Below are 15,380 nucleotides of genomic sequence, written 5' to 3' on the forward strand. Positions count from 1 at the left end.
ACAGAGAGGTTTTCTTTGTTTACTTAGGTCTTCCTTCCACAGCCAGATTCCTGTCCTCCAGAAGCATTGTGGAATGGTATGAGATGCTGCTGGTGGAAGGAAATATCACCCCTCATTTGTGTGTACACAGTAGCACTTTGTACTTATGTAGAACGTATTCTGGATCCTAGTGTTAAGTATTATGTTCCATATAACAATATTCAACACTCAGTTTCATTCCAGCAAGAGAAGCAGAGCCTTGAATTTTTTTAAACAAAGGATACAAAATTGATTTTTTTATTGTCACACAAGATGCACTTATAAAATTCATACAGAATATCATTTAAGAGGGGGGGAATCATTCCAAGCTTCCCTTGAGCAACAATTAAATAAAAATTAAATTACAACAAATTCACAAATATTCTGAATTAAATGTTAATGAATCAAAATTTGTCAAAATGAACACATCTGAAACAATCATTTCTGTATATTTCTAGCTTAGTTTTAAAATTCCTATTCCCACAGTATTCTTAACTTTGGCCACTTCAAGCAGAAGTGAGAAAATAGGCTTGACAAAAGGGGTGTGGGCTGGGAAATGGCTCCTTCAGAACAGCCTATATATTTCCACCTTTGTAGCATTCACTGAAGCCTCTTTAATCTGGATTTAATTTCTGTACACTGATTTTATTTTAGCAACAGCATCTGTAGCTTTGGAGGAATAAATGTGTATTTTGAATTTTAAAATTTAGTGTAACTTATCATTTTTTCCCGGGCCACTTTGTAATAGCTAATAAATGAACCAACAAAGATCTAATCAGCACAAAAAATTCTCATATTTAAAAAGTTTTAAATATTGCATTGTGTTTCTTAGACATTTGCTGATCAGGTAGCAAGAAAGCACCTTGAGTGCAACAGGCTTTCTCACTATGCTGAGCTGAAATGTCTGTTATTCCAGATTCAACCCTTCTGGAGTTCCTCTTTGCCTGTTTCCCAAGCCCTATGCACCCCAAGTAAAACAGCTTAATACTTCAAAGCCCAAGTACTTCTAAAGCAACATTCATTCTACTTAAAGTCTAAAACTAAAACCACCTATTTGGGGCTGTCTCCATTTTTGGCCATGTGCAGCTTTTCCAGCAAAGTCAAAGAAATGGGTCTTAGCTGATTGACACATTACCATGTGCAAGTAACTTATCTTGTCTATTTCAACGCAAGGGCTCACAGTTGCAAGTGAAACATCTTTAAGTGCCAAGTGCAAACCCACATGTTGATTTCACCCTTCCTCTCTCAAGCTTGTACACTTTTAACATTTACAAACTCAAGCTTTTCATGTTTAAAACAGTGCAAATTAAACAGAAAGGAAGAAAAGGCTGTTCTTGCCCAGTTATCACACATTCCACTATTCCATGTTGTTGGTCAATTTCTGGCTACTGGCTTAACATTTAGACAAAAATATGATGCAGTAAATATATCCTTTAAGGGTGATGAAATACATTTTGAACAATCCTCTCATAGCAGGAATATCTTGATTATGTATTCTACTAAAAGTTTGAAAAAGTCTTTTGGCAGCTGAAGAATTTTGAAATGTTTTGTAGCGGCTTATGAAAAAAAGCAGAAAGGGATGCTTGTTGTTAAAAGACGCAAACACGTTTCCAATGTTATCCTTCTAATTAAGGGGCTTTATGAATAGTGATGCATTCTGGAAGCACTGTTTCGTAAAAATGGATTTAAATGTATTTCACACGTTATTTTTCAGGAAAGCGATGCCGTAGCTCTGCCAAGCGGAAGCTCTCTCAAAACTCACATTTCCCAAAACAACCAAGTTAATGATGTGAAGCTTGATTGGTTATCAAGCCAAGTTATTCACTGTAATAGGTCTGCCATTAATAATTTAAGTTTTTAAATAAATATTTTTAAGTGCCTGTTTGGCACCCATCCATCGTGGCAGCGCCTGCTGTCCCAACAGCTCAGTATACTAAGCACATTTTATTTACAAAAGTTTAGTCAATTCTGTTTCCACAAATTGTAAACCTGTCTATCTCCAACAAATCTTTCTTTGCAGATCTGTGTTTTGACTCGGAATTGTCCTGGCCTATATCTTTCTCATCTCCATCAGGAGTTGTCAGGAACTGATCCGAGTTGCTCGTCACAAGTTGCGGCGCTGCATTTTCCTTCTGGTGTACAGGCTGACTGGTCACGGAAGCAGACAGGTTTTCATCTGTGGAAATTCATGCGTGGAAAACAGAAATTAGGACTTCGCACAGTGGGGGAAGATGCTGATTACAGATCTGCGCCCGTATGTTTATTGGCTTGTCACTGCACTGCAGGGTTTGCAAGTTAAATATCTGTTCAACAGATATGCAAGGCAACTCAGTAAACGTGGGATATCAGGTGCATAAAATCCTGCCACATAATTTCTCTCTTTTGTTGACAGTAGAGTTACATACTCCCGTTTCAGCCACGTTAGTAACCTTCTAAGTTTTGCATTTCTAATGTAAAATAACTTTTTTGAAACCTTCATATTTTTAAAGATAAAACCATACCAGGCCTCTCTGACAGCTCCAATAAGTAAGGGAGCTCAGTTATGGCAGAAGTTGCTAGTGATTACTATATAGTGGTATACAAAGAAATGCTAAACAAAAGCAGGGAATGATGAATGACTCGCTGACACATGATTTACACCAACTCTACACTTTACTGTCCTTCAAAAGCACAAATGGAGATAGTGATTTTATTTTACTTTAATTTGCTACACTGGACGGAATGTTCTTTATTTTCTTTTGCCTCATTCTCTTTCACTTTGAGCCTGCCCAACCGTTGGAAGGTTGGCTGTTGGGCCAAAAGAGGTTTCCCATCCCTGCTATGCTGAAATCGGACTAATAATAATAATAATAATAATAATAATAATTTTATTATTTATACCCCAGCCACTGGGTTGAGTTGCCTCAATCATTGCCACATCAGATACTGAAGCTTTAAACACTATGGAATTAATCAGGCTGCATATTAAATAACTTGAAAACCATTCTTAAATGGTTTGCATTTTCTTAAAGCTTAGTTCCTTAGAAGCCACGTCTGTTGTTAGGGGCAATGAAAACAAAGGCGAACCTTTTAAGAAATAAAATGATCAAATTCAATATAATTTTTGGAATTGCCCTGTTCAAAGTGCTTATAAATAACCCAGATAAGATGAGGTAGTTTGTTAGAAGTTCATCACTGACTGGACTAACATATTGTAATCCCAGTACTGTGACTTGAGTTCCTCAGTTCTCAAATGTGGTGCTATTACTGTTCAGAGGGCATGAGGAATGGACCAGGAGTGCATGATGTTTTAACATTACTGAAACTAATGGAGTGTAGACCTAGTAAGCTGCTTTACTGAAAAAATGTTGGGAGCCCCTTGTAAGAATAGGATAAAACAAAAACCAAATGCTGTGCTTTGAAAAAAAAATCTAGAAATGGAAAAGACCTTAACTTCCTGTGGGCTCACATACTCAGCTTTCCCCTCTCCTCTCGGCAAGCATGGCTGCAAGAAGTCCAGGGGTTTTGCTTTAGATTTCAATTCAGCTTTAATTGTGAACCCCAAGCTGTGGTTAATTTTAACAATGGTTTGTTGAAACCAGCCAGCTTCATTAACTTTGCCCTGATCCCACAATAAGGCCTCTTACATTCCCAGAGTTCTCCTGCCAAATTCTTCCTGGAGAAATTAAAAATTCAGGTCTGTTCTAATTCAGAACAGTAAATATTTGGCATTTCCCCAAAACTGCCAGATATTTTTAAGTGATCAAAAACACGAAGATGCCTTTTGGTGGGTCGATACTGGAAGCAACACTTTTGAGTTACATGGACCCCTGCGGTTTCCTAACACTTTAGCTGGTGCTTCCAAGGACAAAGCAAGGCTGCGCAGTAGACGAGAGATATGACAGAAGTGCAGAAGTAAAAGGTTCTGCTCACCTTGAGTGGGCTTGTACTTGCTTTGTGATTTGCCTAGTGGTTTGCCTGGGGTGCTGGCAGGAGGTGGGTTGAACAACTTCTCTTCCATGTTGGCTTCTTTGACATACTGGCATGACTTTCCCAAGAGCACAATGCTATTAAGTACTTTGAGTGATATCAACCTGCAAACAACAAGTATGTATGAAGTGATTCCAAAAACAGGAAGTAGATATGTCAGAATCACCACTTCTTCCCTCTCTGTCTCCTCCATCCCTGCCTTATTCAAATTTCTGCCATTCTTTTAAGTCACTACTTTCCCCTTCTGGGTGTTTCCACCTTCTCACTCCCATGCCATGGCCGCTGCTGTTGTGCGACCTGCTTTCGTTTTGCTCCCCTACCCCATCCTGACTTCATGCAAATACAGGATTCTGATGTAGCGCTACAAATCCTGCAATTAGGGTCCCTGGACCACATAAATTGTCATCCAGATCCATAGGTGTGTGTAGTATGGGTTGCTAGAAAGAAGCTGGAAGTACAGTGAGGGGGGGGGGAGTATTTGATCCCCTGCTAAATTTGCCCGTTTGCCCTCTGACGAAGAAATGACCAGTCCATAATTTTAATGGTAGGTTTATTGTAGCTGTGAGAGACAGAATAACAACAGGAAAACACCCAGAAACCCAGAATTGCTTACATCAATTCTTCCAATTAAAGTCTCCTAAATGAAACATTTTTACAAATTCTTTGATCTGTACTTACCCACAGTAGAAGAGAACAACACAAGCATAAGCCAAGACTCCTTGAACTTTTACTGAACTTGTAACAACTCTGATGAGCTAGAGGAAGAAATGAGTTAACACAGTTAAGCATTTTTTAAATAAAAGAACGGTAACAAATCTGGACATTAAAAATGAAAATAGTTCTAATAATTATGTAAAAGAATTTCAGGTATTTTCTATCTTTCTACACGTCATCCTTTTAAAGAAACCTTGCGTCTTTTGAAACACATGAAGTAATAATTTCAGTAGCGTGACATTGGCCTCCACAGTCACTTACGGACGAGTGATCGCCAAAGCAAAAAAGAAGCGTGACATTATCTTAACTACGCTTCAAAGCTGGCTATGGGATCTCTCCTCCCCTTTCATATTGTCTTTTCATTCAGCTGTCCAATGTAGTGGTGGCACTACTGCTTTGTAGTGGTTCCGGTTCTACTTAGCCAATTCCAGCAGGTGAAAGGGGAGTGTTCTCAGACCCATAAGCTCGTGGGGGGTCTGCAGGATTTGGGAAGGTTTTGTCATCAATATGTTGATCACACAGCTCTATTTATTCCTTTCATCCCAAGCAGTTGTGGCGGCTGATATAATGAACCAGTACTGACAAAGGAAATGGACTGGACAAGGGCCAATAATTGGAAGCTCAGTCCAGACAAGACAAGACAAATATACTGTTGGTGAATGGTTCCTCTGACAATGTAAGTGATAATGATAAACCGGTCCAGAATGGGACTATGTTTCCCTTGGAGGACCAGGTTTGTAGCTTGGGGAATACTTCTGGACCCAATACTGTCCAAGCAGCTCAGAGTGTCTTCTACCAGCTTTGGCCGGTGGTCCAGCAATGTGGGTGTGGATAATCTAGCATCTAGTCCAGGCATAGGCAAACTTGGCCCTCCAGATGTTTTGGGACTACAACTCCCATTGTCACGGTCCGGTCGGCGGGCGTCAGGACCAGAGGCAAGATGGTGGTGAAGAAGCAGGGCCGAAGGCAGAGGCGAAGGTCCACGGGGCACGAAGCAAGGCGAAGGCAAAGCGAGGGTCCAGGAACAAGAAGCAAGGCGAAGGTCCACGGGGCAGGAGCAAGGCGAAGGCGAGGCAGGGGTCCAAGAAGCATGGCAGCAACAAGGCAAGGGTCCAAGGAACAGGAGGCCAGATGCAACCAGGCAGGGATAGCGTTGCTGTGGCAAAGAGCTGAAGGGAAATGCTGGGCTTTTATCCCTCCCAGCTCCTGCCACCAGGTGCAGTGAGATCTCAAGTGGCCTCACCTGGGTGATTACTCCTTGCCTCTCCAGCACAAGCTGAGGACTTCACCTGTGTGGCCACGCCTTGCTTCTCCAGCACAAGTTGAGGCATGCCCCAGTCCTGCAAAGCACTACAGGCCCCAGAGCCTGACTCCTGCCCATACTCCTGACACCCATCATCCCTGACCACTGGTCCTGTAAGTTAGGGATGATGGGAGTTGTAGCCCCAAAACATCTGGAGGGCCGAGTTTGCCTATGCCTGATCTAGTCTCTGCTCTAGTAACTTCAAGGTTAGATTGCTGCAATGTGTGGCACCTGAGGCTGCCTTTGAAGATTGGCTAGAAACTACAGGTGGTGCATAACTTACTGAACATATGTACTGGCTTCCAATAAATTTCTGGAGCAAATTTTAAGTGCTGGTTTAGACCAGGCATCCCCAAACTTCGGCCCTCCAGATGTTTCGGACTACAATTCCCATCTTCTCCGATCACTGGTCCTATTAGCTAGGGATCATGGGAGTTGTAGGCCAAAACATCTGGAGGGCCACAGTTTGGGGATACCTGGTTTAGACCTAAGAAGCCTTATATGGCTTGGGACTCCAATACCTTATAGAACACTTTTCCAGCAGTAGACTCCTTGGACTTTGACGTTGTTATTAAAGAAAGGCCTTCCTCCGAGTGTCCCCTTCAGCAAAGATGTGGAGGCTGGTAACAAATGGACCTCCATTTGTGGAGTACTCTCCTCAAGAAAGTTTGCCTGCCACCAACATCATCATCTTTCCAGTGCAAGGCTACAAGCCGTTTCTTCTCCCAGGCATTTGTTAATTTTGCTCTCTCTCTGCTGCTGGGGCTTTCTGCTGGTTGCTTTTTATGGAGAATATTTTTCCCTTTTCAGACTTTTTTGCAAGATCATTTTAGGTTTTGTTTATGACGTTTTTAACTTGGAAGTCTGTATCACCAAGCTCTCACAGTAAAGTCCAAAGAGACATTTTGATTGTAAAAGCTCGCTACATAAGAATATATACCATTTTCAGCCAAGCTTTAACCTCACAGTACATGAGGAAACTATGTTCTGGGGCTACATCACATCATACCCCTCTTCAAAAATAGCAATCCAAGGTTTTAGGAATATATTTCATTCCTTGGTAAAATTTTCACCACTTGCCAAGGGAGTTTGCAATATGACAAGAAAGACATGACTTACTAGAACAGCCAATGGGAGGGGAATAAAGCCCATTCTTCTGGAAACAGAGTCGCTGTAATCTGTGTATGCCTAGGGGAAAAGAATTGAACCTGAGTTTTTAAATTAAGTGTAGAAAACAAAAATAACAGAGCAAGTTCCACTGGGACTGGCTACGCATTTTGGATGACATCAACTTTCCCTGAAGTATCTATCTGAAAAAGGACAAAATCACATTCTAAACCGGTGAAACTTGCCTTATAAAATGGCAAATATGTTTGTGAATACAATTAAAATTAATGCAATTTAAATTCACTGACCTATAAAGAAGGATCAAGCCATCACACATTCATTCACCAGGCTTTTTCTGCTTGCTTCTTCAACACTGCACTTTCTGTTTTCAATTATCACTGACTTCACCTCTCACATATTTGCTCCATTCCCCAGTGAACTATACACATCCCTTTGATCTCCAGCCCTGGCTCACACCCATGCTCTCATCCAGACTCTCCCGCTTCTCACCTGCCATCGAGCTGAACAAATGACACTGCTACCTCGGAGCATGTGAACATGCTCTGCTGATGTGCTTGTGAAGTTTGCTACTAGCATTCCGTTAGGTACTAGCATCCTATTTAGTTTGAATGCTGAAGATTGCAAATAACAATATTTTAAAATAGAGTGGCAAAAAAATAAACTCCTTTTAATATAAAACTAAATGTCAAGTGAATCACATTAAACTTGTACACATCATTTTAATTCCCTGTGCAAAGAGTGAAGTAAGCTTTTTCTAACACTTGGAGACCAACATAATTTCTGATTAACTGATGGATTCCATTTTCTGGAATAAAAACCAGGCACATCCTTTAGTATAAGGAACAGGCATTTTTCATTCTGCTACTTACATTTTTCTGTCGACTGCTAACAAGGTCAAATGCAAGACTGGCTCTGTATTCACTGTAGACCTGAAAAGAGAGCAACACAAGTCCTTTCATTCTGATCAAAGTAAATACCAGCAATAAAATTAGTACTGTTACAGCGTCTAATTATTTAAAATTAATTTAGGATTAGCACACTTAGCATTGTTGTACTGTTTCTCAGATACTCATTTATCATTGAAGAGTATGCTTAACAACTGGATTCCTATGATATGGGATAGGAAAAAGCAGATTCTGTTGGGTCAGTCCAGTGCCATGTGGATATTCTTATGTACACAGGGTTCTGCTCAACCCACATGCAGAGAAAAAGATGCATGTACTAAGATGCAGCATCTATTCAAGTGTATCCATGCAAGAGCTCCATAAGCATTTAAGAGCCCATATCCAATAGTGTGCTGTAGATATGGCTAATAGTTAAGTACTTTGCTCCAGAAAAGCTCAGTTGTTGTTGTTTAGTCGTGTCCGACTCTTTGTGACCCCATGGACCATAGCAAGCCAGGCACTCCTGTCTTCCATTGCCTCCCGCAGTTTGGTCAAACTCATTCGAGAACACCGTCCAACCATCTCGTCCTCTGTCGTCCCCTTCTCCTAGTGCCCTCAATCTTTCCCAACATCAGGGTCTTTTCCAGGGAGTCTTCTCTTCTCATGAGGTGGCCAAAGTATTGGAGCCTCAGCTCAGTATGAATAGATAAAAATTGAGTCTATAAATCATTATACATCATTGAACTGCTTTGCCGCAATCACTTTAAGTATGTTTCTCTCATAAAAACTAGTATTTCTAGGCTTGCTTGTTTATAAGTTAATCTTCCCTCCAAGCAGATATAGTGCAACTCTTGTTTTTTGATATTAAAAACATTAAAACTCGACAAGTGGGTGGAAAGCTGAACATCTACTTGGACACTAGCTGAAAAAGCTTTTTTTTTTTTAAGGTATGTGTCTACTTTCAGGCTACTAAGCCTAATTCTGATTCAGCATCTGCAACAGCCAATCACTTCAAATGTGTGTGTGTGAAATCAGGTACTTCGTAGTTTCAGTATTTTTTATTTTATTAATAAAATCTATGTGTTAATAAGAAACCTCACAGGTCTGGGTACCACAATAAATCTAGTAGGCTAGAGCTATCATTTCCATTTTTCACTGCATTATTTTTGCACTCATTATACAAAAGTAGGCCATGTATAACTGCCTTTGGCACAATATAACTTATTAAGTGCATTTATTAAATGTGCTTCCACACTATACTGCTGCTACTTTAAACAGATACCAAATCCAGCCACCCTGTCTAAATCTGACCTTGCTTCCTAAATGCACATATGTGCAGACAAATGCAATGAAGGGAAAATATTTGCCTCTATTCTTATCCTTTATAATGTCCTTGACACTAAAACACAATTTTAATAGCTAATATGAGATGGACAAGGCTTGTGGCGTTAGCAGACAACACCACTTCATCTTGTAATTTTGGGTTTGTTCCTTTTTTTACTAAAACCCCAAGATCAACCAAGCAGAGCTAGGTGCAAAAGATAGACACTTTGAATTAAAGAATTCTAAAGCCCAGGAACTTGTTTTGTGTATCAGATCTGAACTGAGCTCACACTCCTTCCGCACTAAAAAGCTCCAGACACTGGAACCCTTTTTCATAGGGAAGTCACTCTAGTCTCATGATCATTTTTTCCCTTTGCTCTTTTCAGCACCTTTTACAGGCCTTCAACACCCGTTTTGAGGTGCAGCAACGCAGCACTCCAAGTAACAGAGTGTAATGGCATTATGATACTTGTAGGCAGCCTTGTTTAGGGAAGCTTTTAATGTTTAATAGATTATTGTATTTTAATGTTTTGTTGGAAGCCGCCCAGAGTGGTTGGGGGAACCCAGCCAGATGGGCGGGGTATAAATAATAAATTGTTGCTGTTGTTGTTGTTGTAGCATATCCATGAAATTTGCATCATTTTACAGTTGCTTACAAGTGCTTACAACCATATTTGCCATTTCAATGCCTACTTAACAAATATGGATTTTCCAATTCTTGATTTACCACCCTAAAAAGAAAAGAGGTATTTATTGAGCCCTACATGAACCTTCTTCATACAGATACTGCATCCATGCTAAGACTGCATCATACCCAATTTCAAATTTAAATGTACAGTAGTTCAGCAATATACTTACATCAGCTGTGATGTCATTGAATTTTGTTATAAAAGCATGTTTTACAATATCTACTGCAATTTCTGATGCAATCACCATACAAACATCTGGAAACAACACCCAAAGATGATCTGTAAAGACAGGGTGAATGTCAGATGTACAAATGTGTCACAAAAAGAAATGACAGAAAAAGGTAATTCATACTGTTTGGCCCAACAGTCAGAACCTGAAGCTGCAAATGTCTATGTGTTAGAAACCTCAGGAAATGCCAAGGTAAGAATTGCAGAGGTTTCTGCACCACACAGGCTACAATATTACACACTTATTCTTGGCCATAATCCGCACCAATGTAACTCTTCTGAAGAAAGTGTTGTGCATACAAATTAAGAAAGTCTCATGTGATTAATTTCTGTTCTTCTCATAGACAAGGGTGCCGTTCATTATTTGGGGAAGGTCCCACTTCTTAGGATCAGGAAGGCCTAAATTATGATCTGGATAGCTAGAATCTATGAGAATAACAGGTGTTCACCAAGTAAGATGTTTCTTCTTCTTCTCTCAACAGGGTCCTGCAGTGTAATGAAGATGGGGATAGCCAAAAGCAGTGTATCTTAGTGAAAGCATGAACACTCCTGTGCCAAAATATTGTAACAGGGCCTAAGCGTCCAGTGCTCTCTGGGAGGGCTTTGTGATCAAAGGCAGCCATAGGAAGAGAAAGGGGTCAATAAGGCATTGTTCGTTTGTGAATGAAGACATAGGCTTTTGCTCTGAAAATCTTTTCAGTGAAGCTCTCTTAAAAAACAACAACTGCAGACATCCTTCTAACAGAATGTGCCAGGAGATCACCCAGGAGAAACTGATGGAGGAATGAGTTAGGCTTGTATTAACAGCCACCCAGTGAGCAGCAGTAGAAACATTTTTATTTCTTTCTGAAAGTCAGATAGTGCTATAATTTATATAGAATATAAGGTCCCTGCAGATGTCCAGCAAATGCCACTCCTTCTTAGGCTTAACAGGGTATATACAAAAGAATGAGCTCTGGAGTGGTAACTTTTGGTATGAATGAGGAGTCTGGCAGGAAGATAACACTATTTTGTTGAAAAATTAGAACACTTTTCAGTCCACAGAAAACCCTCTATAGTCTCGTTAGCACAGTGGTTCCCAACAGGTGGTCCGCGGACCCCCAGGGGTCCGTGAGCTATGCCAGAGGGGTCCGCAAGATGCTATTAGAATAAAAAATATATTAAATATATTTCGTATGATAACAGATTTTTTGTTTTGGCCGCTTCCTGCATGAGCAGAGTCTAGCGCAAAACTAGAATTAGATAAGAGGCAGTAGTTCTGCTGTATGCCGTTAGGTGGCGCTTTACAAACACTACTGTTTTGCAAAGAGGCAGCGTGCGCATTCTACTAACGCTCACCTCCCCAAGATGCTTTGCGCGCGTCGGCTTCATTTGTGCGCTACTGCGAAGGTACCCTGTCTTCTCCATTCCCCTCCCTCCTCCCTGGCGCGCGCGCTGCCTCTTTGCAAAACAGTAGTGTTTGTAAACAAAGCATTGTTTTTCGCGGAAGCTACAGTTCGCGTAGTTAAAAATGGACCGTTGGTTAAAAAGTGGTTCATCTCAGTAAGAACTGAAAATTAAAACTAACTGTATACTGATGGAGTACTCCGTTGTAACTGTAAAAAACGTATAAATATAAAAAGACTCTTAATTTGGCTCTCACTTTTTAATTTTAGGATTAAGAATTAATGGGGGTCCTTGTCACAATAGCGGCTTGATGAGGGGTCCTCGAGAAAATTTTGTTGGGAACCCCTGCGTTAGCACATAACACTGTCGTGTTCATGGCTCACTGTGAAAGAATAAGTGTGCTCGTGCACAGAGAGAAAATTGCAACACTTTGCTCCTCTCCTGCTCTGTTACCAAGAACATTATGCATTATGTTTTAACCTGAATTAAAGCATTTGGATAAATCATTAATACAGCATACACACACAATAATAAGATCCAGTGACAATACACAGATAACATACTGAAGAATTAATCAAGTCAACCACTTTTGCATTAAAATAGGTACAGCCAAATTACGTTTACGCTGCTAGCAGTCAATACAGTGGTACCTTGGGTTACAGATGCTTCAGGTTACAGATGCTTCAGGTTACAGACTCCACTAACCCAGAAATAGTACCTCAGGTTAAGAACTTTGCTTCAGGATGAGAACAGAAATTGCACAGCCGTGGCGCGGCGACAGTGGAAGGCCCCATTAGCTAAAGTGGTACCTCAGGTTAAGAACAGTTTCAGGTTAAGAACGGACCTCCAGAACGAATTACGTTCTTAACCCGAGGTACCACTGTACAACTAAAATGTCTCCAATTTTTCATTCTATATTTCTTTTCTGGAAATAGACTTTACCTGGATTCCATGAAAACTGTTCCATGTTTCTTAGACAAACAATCAGTAACAGCACATAGTTGGTGAATCTCTCCTTTATATCTAAAAAGAATAATAAACTTTTAAGGCTACCAAATAGCAATTTGCATCACCATTCTACAGAAGAGTTCTTATACAGAGGCTAAATTTAGCAGTGGGTTAATATTACTTATAAAGAGCTGGACTCTATGCAAGAGCATCGAACAAGTTCTTGACTGATGTATGGATTCATCAAATCCAGCCTAACAATCTGAAGATGGGAAATAAGTTGCCTTTATTGTTTATTTGTTCTATGCACAACTGGAATAATATACAACTGTATTCTTCCTCAGGGAACAACATACATCTGACAAAAGTGATGCTCTACAATACTGGATCATAAGTTGGCTTGATTTAATAATTACTGCTAAATGTAACATATGAAAGAAATGAAACATCATTGCTAATCACACACTACAATCCTATGCATATTGACTCAGAAAGTGAGTCCCACAGCATTCCATGTATCTTCCGCACAGGCCTCTAGTTTAAGGAGGCAGGAATGAACTTAAGTTTAAGTGTTTGAAACATGTCGAGAGTGACAAAAGATTTTCGGTATTTTTAACAGTGTTATGAATTTAACACACAATAAAATCTGGAATATAGTGTAGCTGCATCACACATGGGGGTTCCATGTATAAGCAACACTAAATATTGTCAAAGTTTACCTGGTTGCTAGCGGGGGGGGGGGGGCTCACTGAGACCCTCCCCGTGTCTTTTAACTGCCTTCCATTACTTTCTCTCTCCCCAATGCATAGAAAGGCCGCTGCCAGAACCAAGTGTGTTTAATTGAATTCATGCAAGTGATGCGCCTACGCTGCACAGAATTAGAAGCAAAACATGACAGCGGTGGGCTACATGGACTGAAGACTGGATTTCATCTCAAAACCAAATAAGGTGGACAAACCTTGGTCACAATGTATGACTTGTCTGGATGGAGTTAAAGCACGAGTCTGGTTTGGGTGACATGCTAAACCAAACCATGGCTTAGGTCAATCCAGGAGCAGACACAGCCTCTTCTCCAAAAATTTGCATTGGGCTATGGTTTGGCTTAATTTTATATGTGAACCAGACCAAAATAAATACATTATCTATAAAAGAACTGCTACTTCATTATGGTGGGAGCCAAAGAACGTTACTCATGAGTGGGTTTCATGAAAGTCAGTATGAAACAATAGTCATCATGACTAACTTCATTATTTTCCTCTGTGGGACTTGATTACAGCTACGGTAACTTAGTTTGGTTCCATCTTTATTAGCCTGATAAAAAATAGTGAAACCTCAAATTTGTACACCACTTCATAACTCACCTATGGTTTTATTTTCAGTACTGCTGTTCAAGAGAAAAACCTTTTCCAACCCGGAGCAGGGTGGTGAACAAACCCCTTGCCATACTTGAAGAGGAACACCACAAATTATGATCACACAGGTTTTTATGAAATACCACCACCTATATTTCTGTCAAATCCACCCACTGATTTCACATATGCTACATGATATATAATGTATTAGAAGCACATACTCCTGAATTAGCAGCTCACATATATGTACATACCACTGTTTGACATCTGAAACAGATTATTCTTTTCAAACTTCTTGAAAACGCTTCCTTTAATTTCAACAAACTGCAATTTAAAGAAAGTAACACTCTTATACTTTTATTTTTTAAAAAAACATTTTCTACAAAATATGTCAACTCTGGGAACATATAAACCATTTAATAGAAGTACTGTCACACATCATAAGTTGCCAAAGCCAGTAAGGTAAATATATCTATAAAACACTTACATTGTTAGACATCATGATAGTAAGAAGTGACTTGTTATGCGAGTTGAAGGCTACATTGAGTGTCGTTGCTTGGACCATTATCAGGATAGCATGCAAGACTGTAGTCATATACGTTAAGGTAATTGCTTTTTAGAAGAAAACAGTCAATTGCAATATATATTATGCCAAATTTTAAGACACCCCCCCCCAAAAAAAAAAATTAACCAAAGCAGACTTTTAGATATATTTGTGCTATACTATACTATGGAGTAGCTTGCTGATAAACATGCAGTTATATTAACCATGTCCTTTGCATGATTTTAAGCATTCCAAGAGAAGGTTCAACAATTACTAGTACTGCTTTGCTACCACTATCCCTGAGAGACGTGTGTGTGCATGCCATACTAATATTTGTTATCCATTTGGTAATGCAGTGAACCACTGTGGTTTTTCTTCTCCAGACAAAATACAACCCTGGGTTTAGGTGTAACAATAAACACAACCATGGCTCAGCTCTAGGTAGCAAACCCGCAACAGGACCAGGGAAGGAAATAAGTAGCTGCCATTTTTCCTCTGAGCACCTGCACACTGGCTCCATGGTTTAGCTAAGAGTTAATGCAAGCCAGGCCAGGGGCAAACATTAAAAGCAAGGTTAGCAGGAAAAACATGCAATGTGGACAAGGCAGGATATCAACAAGATTTGTTCTTGGCTATAGTTTGGGGTAAGTGGACAGCTTAAGTACAAGTCCTGCATGGCTGGACTGAGGAGTTCTCCTTAATTAATTCTTCACCCAATAGAAGGTTTTCAATTTACTTTCTTAAGAAAATCCAGTTTTAGTTCTTACATTAATTAAGATGAAGATTCCAACACAATTTCACAGAACTTTGAATAGGTTTGTAGATAAAATGTAGATGGTCCTCAAATTCATGCATTGTAAATACCACAGGTGAAACTTGGGAAATTAGAATATC

The 15,380-nt window shown here is 39.9% G+C and overlaps 1 protein-coding gene across 2 annotated transcripts in view; it reads right to left on the bottom strand.

The window, feature by feature from the left end:
* Positions 1–362: 362 nt before the first annotated feature.
* The window catches only part of TAPT1 (transmembrane anterior posterior transformation 1), a 54,458-nt gene continuing 39,440 nt past the window's right edge, over positions 363–15,380 (bottom strand). For both annotated transcript variants that reach the window (XM_035112368.3, XM_035112367.3), the window contains 9 exons: positions 14,430–14,527; positions 14,197–14,266; positions 12,585–12,665; positions 10,198–10,307; positions 8,002–8,061; positions 7,124–7,192; positions 4,666–4,742; positions 3,931–4,091; positions 363–2,194 (listed from right to left, as the gene is read on the bottom strand). In XM_035112368.3, the coding sequence (XP_034968259.3) occupies positions 1,977–2,194; positions 3,931–4,091; positions 4,666–4,742; positions 7,124–7,192; positions 8,002–8,061; positions 10,198–10,307; positions 12,585–12,665; positions 14,197–14,266; positions 14,430–14,527 (944 nt within the window). In that variant the 3' untranslated portion in view covers positions 363–1,976. The remainder of the gene's footprint in view (positions 2,195–3,930; positions 4,092–4,665; positions 4,743–7,123; positions 7,193–8,001; positions 8,062–10,197; positions 10,308–12,584; positions 12,666–14,196; positions 14,267–14,429; positions 14,528–15,380) is intronic.

Source organism: Zootoca vivipara, chromosome Z1, assembly GCF_965207765.1.
Source record: "Zootoca vivipara chromosome Z1, rZooViv2.hap1.1, whole genome shotgun sequence".
NCBI lineage: Eukaryota > Metazoa > Chordata > Lepidosauria > Squamata > Lacertidae > Zootoca > Zootoca vivipara.